This window comes from Mytilus californianus, unplaced genomic scaffold, assembly GCF_021869535.1.
Source record: "Mytilus californianus isolate M0D057914Y unplaced genomic scaffold, xbMytCali1.0.p SCAF_15, whole genome shotgun sequence".
Lineage (NCBI taxonomy): Eukaryota > Metazoa > Mollusca > Bivalvia > Mytilida > Mytilidae > Mytilus > Mytilus californianus.
The window spans coordinates 2,160,626-2,177,636 of NW_026262637.1; the positions used below are offsets into that span (position 1 = coordinate 2,160,626).

Genomic DNA, 17,011 nt, shown 5'->3' on the forward strand with positions numbered 1-17,011 from the left:
TTTATACTTGGGTATATATAAAGATTGATATATTGTAAAAAATCCTGTCTATTGGTGAAGATGGTATGTTGACTCTTCTCTTAAATGTCTTTTTGTTAGTTTGCTGTCCTATTTACTACATTCATACCCAACATATCTTATTTGTAACATATAGTTGCTAACACCTACATCATTTGGACTCTTGTAGATAGTTGACTCATTGGTAATCATACCACATCATCTTATTTATATATATGTACATAAATATGGGATGTACCTTTAATGTCTGTTTATGCAAAGTCACTATGAAATTTTATATCTGTTTAACATCATATCATAATATTCATATAAAGACAAGGCATTGATATGGTCATAAATAACATACAAAAATGTCAAGGTCAACAGAAACATGGTGAAGGTCAGTATAACACTTTACTTAGTCATACTATAATACCAAAGTAACAAATCTTATACAGATATATATATACTCTTGCTTTTGATTATTTTTTTTTTATTTCACACTAACCCTAACCTTAAAAGATTGACCTTTTAAGGGAACAAATTGGAAAAGAAATTATCAAAACTGGCAGGTTTTTTACCATATGACCCATCTCCCCCCCCCCCCCAAAAAAAAAAAAAACAAACATAAAACAAAAAAACAAACATTATTTATAGTTGTGTGATTGGTTTTTTTTTTATGTTATTGATATTTTACTTTAAAAAAACAAAGAAGTTTTTGGGCTTAATTTATTTTTACAAAACATAAGTTTAAGAAGATAAGACTATTCAGTTTATCTGAGATATTAATACAATTTTAATCTAAGATAAAATTCATAATAATATCATTTTCTATATCAGAGAATAGAGATAAGGAAATAAATTCCAACTCAAGACAGAAACTCAATAACACAGATTCACCAAATAAAACAATGTGGAGGTCATCATACAATTAAAAACAATTAAAAAGCCCCACATACTGTCAAAATGTCAAATTCCAGAACCTCGGGCAAGGTAAAAATGAATTAAACAATAATCATATATAAAAATAATACCAAAAATTACCAAAAGGAAGTCTTTATATTTCAAGGAACCTTACTTTATAATATTTTTAAACCCTTATACATTAATTTGTATTGCCATTCTGTATCATATATGTTCTCTCAATAGTATGACCAATGCATTGAATGGCATACACACCATCAAACAATCAAGAAGTCTAATGTTGGTGGTTGACATGGTCTGATGTCCAGTATTATTGGTCATTCCTGTTTTACTTTGTTTGTATCATTTTAGATATGTTTTCAAACAAGATAGAAGTGACACACATTTTCATGTAAGTATTCACTCAAACTTGTTTTTAGTTCTATCAAAATTCCACCCACTACTTGTTTAATGCTATGTCATAGTGTGTTATTTTATATCTGAGAACTTCAGATGTATGAGGTCAGAAATGAATGGATAGAGACTAAAGGATGAGGTATGATAGCCCATAAATCTTTTTAATTTGTCAGTTGTAACCTACATATTGAAATTGTATACTTGTCATGACAACAAGGATGTAAGTTCTAGGGTTAATTAGAAAGGACAGGTTATGATCTATTTCATTCGGTAGTGTAATATCAGCCATGGGAAAAAGTTATAAGGAAATTTTTATGAATGACCAGTTTGTGGAAAATGTACTTTAGTCATTGTTACTCATCAATTTTGTTTATCATTTATTTACTACTTTATCAATTTATTTATAGTTTTGAGGTTGTGAATGCTGCTACATTTAACTCTATTATATCAGTGTATTAAAAGTATTATATATTTCAAATCCAAAAGTTTCCATTCTTCTAGCAATTAAACAGTTAACATTTTTCAGCCTTATACAGTTTATATTGATATTTTACCAATACAATGAAATGTACCCTTCAAACATCATTTTAAAAAACTTTTCGCCAAACATTTTTTAGGTGTCTGTTTTCATATCTCAAAGAATAAAACTAAATAAAAAGAGACTGAGGACAGCATTATTGAGCATTATTGAAACCAATATCAAGACAAATATATTCCAATGCTTGTTTCCCCAATGACCTTTGATTTAAAATTAATGACCTTGACATGAAAAAGCGCCAAGATAGTATGACACTAGACAACTTTTCTTTCTAAATACTCATTTTCTTATCAAATAAATAATTAATATGTGATATAACTTAAATCTGATATTCAAACTACATTACGTAAGCATCAACATGAAAAACAGCGATACAAATTCTGTAAGCGCCAAGTATTTTTGATTAAGACAAATCTACTGCCATATTACAGGTCACAAATTAATTACATCTACATTTAAGTCAGAGAAAACCTTACAACTGTCCATCTGTAATGTTATATTCTAATGAAAAATGATCTACATATTTTTCTGACAATGAAGTGACATGTATTACCATAAGCTTACAAAACATGGCTAGTTTATCAAGGATAAAAATATCATTTAAATATTAAATTTCACTGTCAATTTGTACACAATTCACAAAATATTGTCAAATAAGACATAAATTTATATCCCGGATTCTTATTCAGGTCTTGACATGGAGTTTTATCTGAAATCTGATCTTACCGTATCCAATTCAAAACGGTAGATATTGTTACGAGTTCCAGGTACATATCAAGAAAACATCTTCATTAAAAACACAAAACAAACTTAGAAAGTGGGCTGGGAAGGGTAAACTCTTTAATAAACAGGACAAGATTGTCATAAGTTACAACAGGGACCTTCTCTCAGGTTGTAGCGTGACCGTGGACAATTTGAAATACTAATGATTAAGTTTATACTTATGAGGGTTACGCTGTGAGAATGTTAGTAACTCACCAGTCTAAGATTTATGATGTCAGGAGATCACATTTACTGTACTTATGTAATCCCAGTACATTCGCATCAAACAAATTTGACACGTGTGGGTTTCTGTCTGACAACTGTACTACTGATCAAATTAGTATTTAATTTATCAGATTGTTTATCAGATTCAAAATCAATTTCAATTTCAGAAACTGTGAATTTTTAATTTATTTGAACTAGTATTCCGAGAACAAAATTATCAAAGTTTTCCCATAATAAAATGTCTGTCCAATATATATAAGTTGGGCTCATGTGATAAAAATGTGTATTGCTATGCTGATAAGGACTAAGAGTATTTCATTAAATTTCCAGAAAAAAAAAACCTCAATACATGTACTTTTATTCTACAGAAATCCTAGAACCTTGATACTAATTTTTTTCTCACTAATAATTGTTAACTTGTGATAATTTTTCTAAAATAAATGGCAAGAAGTAATAATGGGTAAATCCACCATTTTTTCCCTGTTTTTAACCACAAAAATTACAGCTTAAAGACAAACTAATTATCTGCATAATCTAGTATATGATGTATCAGGTTTAACAATTGTACATCAATGTGACAAATGATTTGCCAAAAATATACTGGGAAAAATTAATCTGCTTGTTATTATCTCCCCTGATACTGGTACACATGTCTTTAAATTTATATGCCTACAAATAATTTATTGTGATGCAACTTACATCTAAAAAAAGGAATTGTTAGTTTTAATTCATATTTATCCTATACTGTACCATTTGAATTAGTAACTGCAATTATTTATAATTGAACGGGATAGAATTTTTACATACAATAATGATAATTTGTTAGTTTTGTCCCACGTAGAAAAAAAAGATGGAAAAAACTGACATAAAAAAATGTAATCCTTGATTTATGACATGCTATATAACACGTTATACCTATAAATTTGATGCTTAGATAACCCCATCTGTTTCTAGATTACCAAACAACTTCTACTTTCACAGATAAGTTACTAAACCACTTTGACTTTCACATATTATCAGATCATATTTTCAAATCAGATACATGTATGTAGCAAAATAGCTCTAATATGTTCTAAACACCTGCAGCGTATAAATGTATATATCACAAAATACCTCCAATCTGTTAATTCTACTTTCATGATATCTCCAATATGTTTAAAAAAACATATTTGAATGATTTTTAATAAAATTTGATACTGAAAGGTGACCTGTAAATTTTTCAAGTGAATAATTATGAAATATTTGACTAAATCTAATCCATGTTAATTTTATTATTTTTGAGTGTGATAGTGTTGGTGATCTGTTACATGAACTTATATCTGGGAGTTAAATATTAGATATTAATAAAATTATATCTCCGTACCATTCAGAACAATACGTTGGCATGACAGGGTACTCCGTATCAAATAGTCATATTGAAAAAACAGGGTTGAATGTACTTGTCAAGAACTGTAAAAACAGATAGGAGGACAATAGAAAAATTATCATCAAATAGTCATAAAAAAAGAGGTTTATTGTACTTAAAAAAAAAATAAGTGTCGACCTAAGAAAAAACTAACAGTGACAAAGAAAATCTTACCGATTATCCATTGACATTGGAGAGAAGTCCATTTTATGTTTAGATTTAAATGTTAATTCTCTGGACGGCAAGTCTAGCAGTGAGAGTGGCCCAAAAGGACAACATGTGGCAAACAGTCCCATCTGTGGCTCATCTGTCGATCGTGGAGCAATATTATTATGCAACAATCGGATCCAACCATTTATTTCTAAGGTCTGCAAAATAGTAAAAAAAAAGTCCTGTAAAATTTCTTGTTAAAAATCATTGTTCCACAGGAAACTGTGATTCAAATTCAGTGGTTGTTTTTGGTTGCTACCATCTTCATTTTTTGTTTAGTTTTTGCGTGTAAATCACGTTTTCTCATTTGAATTGTTTACATTTTGTCATGTCAGGTCCCCTTACATGACCTATAGTTTCTTACATCCACTTCATTTGGTCTCTGGTGGGTAGTTTTATCATTGTCAATCATACCACATCTTCTTATTTTAATCTATGCAATAAATAACACTTACAGTTTAGTCAGTTATTACACTAACATTCATAGAAGCTCATTTAAAAGTTTCTAAGTATGCATAATCCATACAAGACATAGCCAGAAATTAGTAGTACTTTTGCTAATTAATATTCATAATATGTAAATGAGAATTGTACCACGTGATAATAGTTTGAACTGGACTGGCTTGATATCATTAAAATCTTTAAAACACGGATATTATAAGTTGCCCGTCACAGAGTCCTTGTTTATAATCACTCTGATATTTCCGTAAAGTTGTCAGGCGGTCAAAATCAAATTAATGAACGCGAATTTAGTGAATTTTTCATGTTTTCGTGAGTTTATTCTTCTTGAAATAGGGGCATTTTAACTTTACGTGGGAACCTAGAGTTCAATGACTACACATACAAGGTTTGGACTTGCTTATTCTTTGGACATTCAAGTTTCAAGTTTCATCCCTGCAACCTGTTTTTGTAATGACCTTGTTAGCCAATTTTCAAAACGAAGTTTTCAAATTTGGCGTTTCAGCCATTTTAGCCTGTATTTTATACTGCAATGTTAAAAGCCTCTCGCTTCGATTTTTAAAATAGCTCAGGAACCTTGATTTTTGCAACGACAGTAATTATGTTTCGTTTAAATGGTGTATATTGTTGTGTATATTTATTTTCTGTCCCCGCAACCTGTCTATCACTTAAATTAAAGTTAAAACAGACATTTTTTTTCAAAATTCCCTATCATTTCAATATAATTTCTGTGACCCGTATCCGATTTCTTTAGTATAATATTCAAATAAGCAAAGTGGCGTTGATTTCTGGATATGAAAAGTTTACGATGAATGAAAATAAAGAGTTGTGACATGAGCGCATGATAAACCCACCACTTTTTCAATGATTAAAGTTCCATAACTCATGTCAACTCAGAATTTTATAAAAAAACTAAAGTGAGATTATTTCAATAGATATAAACCAGTCACCAAAGTTTCATGAAAACTGCTCAAAGCATTATTGAGCTATTGTCAGAAAACTAGAAAATTCCTTCCTTTTTTATAAATAAAATCCCATAACTCAGAAACATAAAATTGAAAATTTATAAAAGTCGAAAAGGATCTGACGTCAATAGATATAAACAATTCACCAGAGTATCATGACAGTATACAATAATACTTCCTGTAAAGGGGTATATAAAAATAAATTAAAGAACAATCATAATGTTTACTCCAATATAGAAGAAAGGAAATCCCTACCTACATGTAAATGTTTATAAACAACTGCATCTTTCACTGTAAAAATGGTATGGAAAAACATAGTGTATAACAATGACCCTCCTCTAATATAACCCAGGTAAATTGATGTAAACTGTATAGTCACTGACCTTGGTCAGAGGAATCAATGCACTAAGATGCTATGACTTAAAACTTTTGTTGACAAATCTGAATAGGATGGAATTATAGAGGTTTCTACTTACAATAAATCCTGATGTATTGTCTAACAAACATCTAAATCTCACTGTGAAAGATCTATGTAGGTAGTGGTAGTTTTCTGTAAAATAAATCAAGAAAATATCAAGTTAGATTTATTCTCTTTGTAATAAAATAGTTCTTTTTTTTTTTTCATTAAATCATAATCTTTTTGTCAAAAATCTGTGGCAGAAATTAATCTTAAAAGACCAATAACAAAAAATCGTTAAAATTTTTACTGCTGAGAAATTGGTTAAGAATTTATTTCCCTAACAACCAATCCAAAAATAAAATGTAAAAAGTTAGGTCCAGATTGACTCCAGATGTGCAAGGCTATTACTACTGAAACCAGGAACCAGAACTCCATGGAATTCCATGCAAAAGTCAAAGATCATATTTTCTGATTCTGATGTAGGTTAAACATACCTGGCATCATTATTTCATGTAAGGTCATAGATGATTTTTCCTGAGGAAGTGTAGAATTCCAAGTCAGTTGCTTTTTAAATTCTTCTCTGTCTTCTGAGTGAATCAACTCCATCACACTCTGGTGTATAATGTCTGACTATAAATAAAACAAGGGGTAGGTTAATGCTTAAACTATAGAATCACATTTGAGTGGATCAACTCTATAACACATTAATGTATAATGTAGAATTACAGACAAGAAATCTGTGGGTTTATGATTGAAATAAATAGAAAAACCATTCTACAAATATCTTTTGTACAATAATGTACAATATCATTCAATATACATACTGTGGATTTATAATTATTCGTTGGATACCAATTTTCGTGGGTTTCGTGGTTACAGGTGAACCACAAATTCAAATGTTCAGTTCAAAAATTAATTTTCTTTATAAGGTTTGTATGCAGTGATTGGAAAAACCACAAAATCAAATAGCAACAAATATGCAAGTTTTCCTGAATCCATGAAAATTGATATCCACAAAAATAAAAATCTACAGTACTTTAAGAAAAAATTCATAAAATTGAGGTCAATTATAAAAATTATTTTTTTCATTTTGGTAACACTTTCAATTTTGATTATTTCATTTGAAATAAGAACCTGTATTTTTCTAACATTTCATATATAAGATGTCAGTACAATTATATAACATCAACTGATCATTTCCAGAAAATGTCGGGGAGAATTTTGTAATCTGTTACAGAAGTGAAAGATTGCTTTACGATTGGAATAAATAACTGTTTACCAACTGATTTTGAAGTCTCATTTAATTCCCATAATTCGATCAGTGATAAAATTCTTCTTTAATTTAAGTATCAATGTTATGTTTAAGTTCATCAAGTAATGATCAGGCTGTTCTCTTCAAAGGCTATCAATGTCACATAATTTTGGACTCTTGATTAAAAAATCCTGAATCCGACCCGTTCCATCTTTCTCCATATAGATTGATGGCGTAATTGTATCTTTAAGATTTAATCACATTGTAGGTCGGAATTATGCCATCTTGAAGTTTAAAGGGTCAATCAATCAGGGAATCATAAAATACAGCAAAACTACCTCCAAAAAATAGGAGATTGCACTTGGGGGAGATAATTAATGTCAGTCTTTCCCAGAAGCTTAACAGTAATCCTAGCTTAGTCCTTCTAATACCGCTAATTAATTGCCATGCTTAACTTAAAATCAATAACGAACTTTCAGTTTCCTTAAACGATTTTACTATTTTTATGAGTCAAGAACAAAGAGGAAAGATCGGTAAGATGCAAGTTCTTCCTCAGTCAATTAGATATAAATAGCTTCAAAACAACAGTAATTATTGCATTAAAGTATATTAAGTTTGCCAATTAAGTTGGAATTGACTTTAAGATGTACGGCATCTCAATCAAGTTATTCACTAGGCGGAAGCACAGCGACTTGTATTCTCTCCGTTACTTGCGACCAGGGTACCATTAACAATTTTACGCTCAGAGATCACAGTGAGAATGGGATTTAACCTTCAGATGCTTTACACGTCTGTAAAAAACAAATCAACTTTATGGTCATGAGTTTTATTGCATCATAGTAATTTACCATCAGAATGGAATGGGGAAAGCTAAATTAAACACCATACTTTCTCAATTTTCTGACTCGTAAGAATGGACATTAGACTAAATATGATTTCTTTATGTTCAAGAAATATCTATTTTCATCTGAATGATGTACAGTTATATGTATACATTTATTATTTGTAATCATATAATATGGCAGACATCTCCTTATTTATATCCAAATATAGCTAGTTAGAAATTCAAAATTTTACAATAATTCCTCTCACTGAAAGAAAGCTAGAGACTGTTGGTTATTTAGGAGGGTACAACATATTCATGAAATTTTCACCTGTAGACCTAGTTTGGTGGTCAAGGTACTTAAACAGCCTCATCATCTGATAATTTCCAACACATGACATAAAGGTACATGGGTATCCATTTAGGAGGCCTTACCTGATGAAAGCCCAGATATGGTTCCTCTGTTCCAGAATAGACTCTTACCTGATGAAAGCCCAGATATTGTTCCACTGTTCTGGTATGTAGACTTACCTGATGAAAGCCCAGATATTGTTCCACTGTTCTGGCATAGACCCTTACCTGATGAAAGCCCAGATATTGTTCCACTGTTCTGGTATAGACCCTTACCTGATGAAAGCCCAGATATTGTTCCACTGTTCTGGCATAGACCCTTACCTGATGAAAGCCCAGATATTGTTCCACTGTTCTGGTATAGACCCTTACCTGATGAAAGCCCAGATATTGTTCCACTGTTCTGGTATAGACCCTTACCTGATGAAAGCCCAGATATTGTTCCACTGTTCTGGCATAGACCCTTACCTGATGAAAGCCCAGATATTGTTCCACTGTTCTGGTATAGACCCTTACCTGATGAAAACCCAGATATTGTTCCACTGTTCTGGCAGCAAAGAACACTTCACCATCACAGGTCACAACAAACAGGAAACCATACAAAGCCTACAAAACATATTATAGAGGCTGGAGACCTTATATCTGATGTTTTATCTCTTTCTTTAGTCTAAAAACTAAACAAAGCCTGTTAAATATCATTACACTAGAACCTTAGAAATCAATTAAAACTTATGTGCGCGTGTGTTTGTCTAGTTTGAACAATATCTGTTGAAAAACCAATCATTCATTGGTTAATTTGGCTGTATAAAAAGTAGTCTCCTAAAGATGAAAATACATGTACCAATACTGAATAATGACACTCATGTGATATTGTATTAATTCAATATCAACTAAATTATTTCTACTGTAATACAATTCATTTTTAGTGGGTTACAAGCTTGTATGAGGGAAAAGTTGACTCCACTGCTATACCAACTTTAAGTTTTACATCCCTATAACTTAAATAAACTGATATCATTTCATTACAATATACACTAATAACATTTAAAACAAACTGTCTACAGCTAGAATAGGATCCCAGTTCAGTACTAATCAATGAAGTCCCTTAATAAATCTACCATCTTTTAAATGACACATTGTAACGAGATGAAAATTATGTATAGGTGCTTAAATTTGTGTATATTCAAAGGGTATTCATGACACTTTCAACTTCTGTTAAATTCTATGTGATTCTGAAATGTATAGCAGTCTTCGCACTCAACCACAGGCCCACCAGCCCAGGCTTGTAAAAATGCTGTCAACCTGTAAAATTCATCTTTACAGGCCAATAGAATCTAACAAAAATTTTTGTAAAATTCAGCTTCGGGCCTGTAGATTCAAAAGTTTATCGTGAAGACTGGTATAGAGTGGAAGATTGTCTGAGTAAAGGGTCCAAATTTCATTTTCCATTTAACCAGGATATTATAAAATGACCATACTGTAAAAATTTAAATGGCCAGGTCAACACCAACTGATTCAGGGAAAAGTTTCCTTCATAATAATAAAAATAGTTGTTGATTAGTGCTTGAACTCATATGTTTCTGCAATACATTCTATCTTTTTTTTTAAACCACCCTTACAGCAAAAATAAGTCAACGTTAAAGTTTCCACTACTGAAATAATTCAAATAAAGGTTTTGTTAGTAAAACTTACTTGTAAAATACTTTCTCCTTCTGAGAAGCCATTATGAGGAAAGAAATGAGATCGACTAATGATATGGTGATGTGATTCTAAGTTGTATCTGTCTGGTAAAACAGCTGTAATATAAAATAACATGATAAACTCTGTTGTGTCTGATGGGTAAAACAGCTGTAATATAAAGAATAAAACAACATGACAAACTTTGTTGTGTCTGATGGGTAAAACAGCTGTAATATAAAGAATAAAACAACATGACAAACTTTGTTGTGTCTGATGAGTAAAATAGATATAATAAAAAGATTAAAACAACATGATAAACTTTGTTGTGTTTGATGAGTAAAATAGATATAATAAAAAGATTAAAACAACATGACAAACATTATACCTGCAGTCACTGTAACACCACATTTTGCATTGGAGAGCATATTTCTGATTCTGGTTTATTATTGTTCTGAATATGAATGAAATATTTCCCACTGGACATAAAGCAAACAACAATCAATTGTTATCATTTCTAATAGCTATAAATAAAATCCTTTTTTAATTTTAAGATTTGTATACAAAATTAAACATAATGGATTAATGGATTAGTGGACTAGTGGTTTAGCACAAAGGTTGACAGCACATGGTAGCATCAAACAATTTGTTCATATGTATTAGGCTTTCCTGGTGAATATCTTAGTTCCAAGTGGTCAAGTTGAAATCATCCCTTCGTAAATTTTACGGACGCCATCACGAGTTGGTTGACCGTTATGGAATATCCTTTTCACAGATGATACCAGACATGTTCTTAATGTCGTAACTACAATCCCCTCCCTTTTTCCCGAATGCGACCTACTGAATTAGACTTATCACCAGGTTTGTACTAACATGAGCAACACGACGGGTGCCACATGTGGAGCAGGATTTGCTTACCCTTCAGGAGCACCTGAGATCACCCCCAGTTTTTGGTGGGTTTTGTGTTGCTCAGTCTTTAGTTTTCTATGTTGTGTTTTGTGTACTATTGTTTGTCCGTTGGTCTTTTTCTTTTTTAGCCATGGCATTGTCAATTTATATTCGACTTATGAGTTTGATTGTCCCTCTGGTATCTTTTGCCTCTCTTTTAGAAAACAATATATATTAGTCATGATGAATAATGGGAATAAATGGGATACAGAAAAATCGTAAAGCCCAAACTAGATAGAAAGAAAGAATATAGATAGACTAAAATTGACTGGAGAATACATTTATATCAAAATACTACATATGCAAGCAATGTATATCGAGACGTAAATCTGAAACATTTAAAAGTCGATTTTGACTTCAAAGTAAATCATAAAACATCTGCATGAGATAATAATGTTTAATGATGATATGACCTTGTACGATCTGGTATGCACAATCTTCTGAAGAAAAAAAAATATGGGCGGGACTTTAATATCAGTAATCGAAGAGGTCAGACAGGGTTGACAATTAACTCTCTTTTTCTGCTTGATTTATCGTAAAAAATGTGAATATTTGTTGACAGTTTAAAAAAGATAAAGATAGCAAATTAGTACGCTAAATGATTCACAGAAGATTTGACCATACAAAGTGTTATATCCTATATAATTGATGTAGGATTAACTCAGACTTGTGAAATGTTAATGTATAATTAGGCATAATGGTTTCTTAAAAAATTCAAGGCAATTGATGTTTTCACTGCAATTAAAATTGAAGCATAAAAAAAAAAAAAAAAAAAAACTCTTTAATTTTTGACTTTGTGTGGGTAATATTCAGGGACAAATATTACTTGTTCAGGATAAAAAGTTGATCGAAATACCCTGCTTTTAACCAGTCTGATCTGCTTGCTACCTCAAAAAGTGACAATCTGTAAGAGGAGTAAGAAGATAAGTTCTGGACACATTGTTCAGTCTGTGAGTAAATCATACAGTTTTGTTTTTCTTCTAAGAATCTGTTTTAGTGGAAAAGCAGCAGATATAAATTTTTAAAGACTTAGGTTTGACCATGCCAAGTAATTTACCTTTGAAAAAGGACTCATTCTTCAATTAAGTGGAGAATAGTATTTAGACAATATGTTTATTTAAATAGTATTCTAAAAAAATGGAAATGTACAAATTGCCATCAAAGGCATTGATTGACCTTTTATAAAGTAAAGTCCTTTTCTCCCAAAAGGCATTGCCTTAAGGAGAATTTCTTACTTTTTTGTACAATTTAAAAAAAAAAAAAAAAAAAAAAAAAGATAAAAAGTACATTTTTCAAATCATCAGAATTTTAACCAAATATTCTCCAAAGTCTCCATAATAACAACATAATTCATTATACAAAAATTCTTTCCCTTCAATCATTGGTTGTTCAAACTTTCGTAATCTATACCTTATACACCTTCAACCTACTGAGATCTACATTATGATCAGTTTTTTTTTCCATTTTCATGTTTATCAAATTCATTTTTAGCATAGTCCATAAGTTGTCAGATTAATCGACAACTATTATCAATATCATATTCTATCAATATTTCACAAATTGTAGCTTAAATTTATGACTTTTTCACTACTAAAGAGATCATCTAATTTTTTTGATAGCACACCATGAGAAATATAATTTTGATTTATTTTGACGTACTTTTCATTATGTGTCATTACAAAATGGAGAAAAGATGAAAAGGCAAATATTACATTACTACAATAATTGAAATCAACGTCTATTTAATTGTCTATCACAAAGGAACTCAAAGCTCTTCCTTTCACTGACATAGAGGCTTCAGAAGGGGGGATGTCCCAGCTTATTTAAAAGAATGGTGTCTTAAATAATCTGAATCTGACTTTTACATTATTTAAGAAACATTTCAGTATGACGACTATGTCATATTTGTCTAATAGCTTTTCAAAACAAAACAGAAGTAAAAGATAGGTGTTGAGAAACAAGATGAAAATAAATGTTTCTAATTTAATTATTGTACCCTTAAGAAAATGTATTCAGTCATTAAAGAACTTGAAACTGTTGCGTTTTAAAACTTTAACATTTAATACAAAAACTGAGAAAATTTTCTCTGATACTATAGCAAAGGTGGGTTCAAAAGAAATTTCTATATTATTCTAAGCCCTGATTTTTTTTAATGTCATATATACCAGGTACATTTGTTTATGTATATATACTCTGCAATATTTGAATAATTATGCTGTTCTTGTAGAGAAAAAGACATTGATTCAACTTTATTTCTCCTGTACTGAACCTCTTTGAACAGACAAACTATTGCATTGAAGCAACTGCATGCTCAGATCTACATATGGAAATTTAGTCAATATACAAATTTCCCTTAACTAAACTTCCTTAGCTTTGTACCCCAGAATTAAGACATATTGAGTCAATCTATAAATGTACCCTGTACTGAACCCCTCTGTATATATGAACAGTGTTGTATAATTGGCATTAAGACATTGTCTAAGAAAGTATGGATGTCAACCACTTTAAAAATTGCCATGAAATTTTACCCCATGATTGATTTGTTTTGAAAGGTAATTAAAACTATAAATCAAAACTAAATTTCCGCTCCATTTATGTATGACAGTGGAATTATCATCCGGTAGTTGCAATGATGGTTGACAATGGCCCAACATTACAAGTAAAACATGTTTAAATTAGTGCTTCAAAGTAAAGGATGCTTCATACCTTATAATTAGACAGAAGACCTTTTAGTTTATACAACCTGGAGTATAGATGCTAGGAACGAAAATATTAAATATTATCACTGTTCATCAAGGACATATATACAACAGCAGTTCAAGATGTGTATAGAACAACTATCATAGGCTGGCCTGTATAAATAAAAGAAGTGTGAAATGACTCAATGGTACAGCAATCCAACAACAAAAATACACCAAAAATAAATACCAAGAGGTCACCATACAATACCGCAGAACGAGTTGTGATATCGAAGTATATTTCAGGGTTATATTGAGATACTGAGACTAATTTCAAATTTATTTTTAGACCAAGGGTGATACTGTGAAAAATTCTTTTGCTGAAGGTCATATGGTTTATTTCAGTGAAATATGCTGGTTTACTGGTTAAATGACATTTACAGTAGACTGCTTTATAGCTCCTCTGTTTTCAGGGACATTTTTGTTAACAAAGTAATCTTTCTGTTGATACAGCTCTCAGGCACTCTGATGCTGTCCTTGTGACGTTTTATCCCTAAAAGTGCACCAAATCAAGCAAATAAGGTGCGTTTGACTTCAGACTAAGATATGAATTAGCATTAAAAGTACAAGTATGTTGATATTTAATTACATTATATTCTGTCACTTCAAAGCTGATTTTAATTCCTTGTAATTTGTAAATTACAAGCCAATATATTCTGCTCAGCCATCCATCTGACTTGAGATGAGAGCTAACTTATGTAAAAGTCTGATTTTATCTTCTAATTGTCATAGAATTTTGATTGATGATATTAAACTAAATAGAAGACCTATGATTGAGAAAAACAAATACAAATCACATTGATCAAATTGCCCATGTATGGTACTGTAGCGACATGTTCTCCTAGCATAATTAAGACATATACATGGGCTACCAAAGGCAACACTAATATGGTTTTTATTGACACAGTAATTAACGATCTTTGTTGTGGACATGCTTGACCGGTCGCCCATGAAAATAGCTACCGTATGCTACTTGAGAGTTGTGTAAATACCATACAAGCAATTTTATATAACCAATATTTGTCATAAATGTTTTCCATTGTAAATAAATTTCCCGGTAGAAATGTTGACTTATGAAATAATTAAACACATCAAAGGATTAAACTTTACTGTTGCAGCTTAATCAGATTAACAAATTATACATCATGTTGTGATTAACATATTATACATCATGTTTAATTTTAATAAACAATTTGTATACAAATATATTTTCTTTTAAATTACAAATTAGTTTTATTGGAAAGCTTTGACCATAGATAGATTATGCTATTAATTTTTTGTGTTTCTGTAGAGGTTGCAATTCTGTAAATATAGACAATGCAATTTCCCATCGGAACTCCTTTTACAGCCTAAACTGTACCACTTTTACTAGGAAGTTTCGTAAAATATTATATCCTAGAATGAAAAGCTCATAGGCACTACTATTTTTTTTAAAGGTCAAAATATAGAGCTGTGCTGCATATTTTCAACATTTATAACTGGGGTACAAATCTAAGGAGGTTCAGTAAAGGGAACTTCTAAGAGTTTAAACTTATACTTAAATTCTGTACTACCCCTCCCTTCACTTTGGGTCTACCACAGATTTCAATTTGGCCGCTATTGTGACATGTGTATTTATACTGGTAACATTCCCAAGTTATGTCGCTACGAGATGAAAGATAGAGATCATATCTGGGAACCAGTAAGTAAAAAAAACAAAATATCTATGAATATTATATATCTCCCAAAAGAGGTGTGGTTTGTGAAACAGCTGTATTTACAAAGTGCAACCTAGAAGGCAAATCCAAAAAAGCATTTAGGCAATCTGATGAAAATACAGATCCTATGTCCAAGCTACAGTGATCTGACAACATTCTGTTCTACTTTCTGTTTTGGTAATTATCAGTGAAATTCCTGCTCACAAATTTTGAAGGTGTGGCATTTAGGACACATACAATTTCATAAGAATAAATGTAAACAAATAATTTAATTATCTCCATTAAAATAATATGGGAGACAACTCTCCCACACAACTATATAAAAAGGACATCAATTGGCTACTTTTCAAATCAGAATAGACAATTATATTTGGTGGATATTATCCAGTGTCAACATGCGCAATTTAAAAGTTCCACTCCAGGCATGGATTTTAAAAGTAAGTCCTGCTATAAAAATCTTTGCTCTATAGGCAATGTGAAAGTCTAGAAAGGTTGTTTTCTTATTGTTTTTTTTTTTACGGCAATAATGCTATGAAAGAGATGATAGAATAGTCTCCTAACAAATATCATTGACATGACCTGGCACAAATCTTGTTTATTTCTTCTGAGATTAGACCACTCTGCTCTCACTATTATATATATGACATAATGTTCCTTCTTTAAAAGTTTAAATTTTCCTGAAGTGTTGTGTAAACTTTCTTTTCCTGTCTCCTTATTTAGTAAAATAAAACTCCTTTGAGTATTCTAACAGCTGTAATCAAACTATAAATCATTCTCAATGACTCAAAAGTTGGACAGCTTTTTAAAAATATCTCCTCTGACTCCCCATCCAGACAAGCGGTATTCCTGAAGGAGATGAAATCCATCACAAGTTTGTGTTGGTAATTAAAATATTAATTGTTCAAGGTGAGCATGTTTTCAGCTTATGTGTGAACACAAATTTACATATAAATTGTATTGGTACCACAGTTACATAAAAATTGCATCTATCAATAAATGTTTTTATAAAGGTGTAAAAAATAAGGTTTTTTTGTTGGCATATGGAAGAAACCATCATAGAAAAAATATCCAGCATCTTTTAACTGATACATCATTTTTTCACAGTGTGGACATCAGACTGGCTGATTGATCCTATGAGAAAACGAGAAAGTGTTTCTGAAGTAGAAGCAGAAGGTTTACTCTGAAACTGTATAAAGAAATGTAACTTTTCACTCATTCTAGGTTACCAGAATCCATTAAAGAAA

The 17,011-nt window shown here is 30.9% G+C and overlaps 1 protein-coding gene and 1 long non-coding RNA gene across 11 annotated transcripts in view; one reads left to right on the forward strand and one right to left on the reverse strand.

Moving 5' to 3' along the window:
* The window catches only part of LOC127725203 (uncharacterized), a 74,346-nt gene that overhangs the window by 29,348 nt on the left and 27,987 nt on the right, over positions 1–17,011 (forward strand). The window contains exon 2 of the long non-coding RNA XR_007992840.1: positions 1,273–1,312. This is a non-coding gene — a long non-coding RNA (uncharacterized LOC127725203). The remainder of the gene's footprint in view (positions 1–1,272; positions 1,313–17,011) is intronic.
* LOC127725186 (endothelial PAS domain-containing protein 1-like) overlaps positions 1–17,011 on the reverse strand; it is a 70,603-nt gene that overhangs the window by 9,177 nt on the left and 44,415 nt on the right. Inside the window, exons 3-7 of one of the 10 annotated variants that reach the window (XM_052232031.1) lie at positions 10,400–10,503; positions 9,224–9,313; positions 6,776–6,911; positions 6,358–6,431; positions 4,422–4,615 (exon numbers count right to left, since the gene is read on the reverse strand). In XM_052232031.1, the coding sequence (XP_052087991.1) occupies positions 4,422–4,615; positions 6,358–6,431; positions 6,776–6,911; positions 9,224–9,313; positions 10,400–10,503 (598 nt within the window). The other 9 variants (XM_052232039.1, XM_052232034.1, XM_052232038.1 and 6 more) reach the window with 9 other exon arrangements.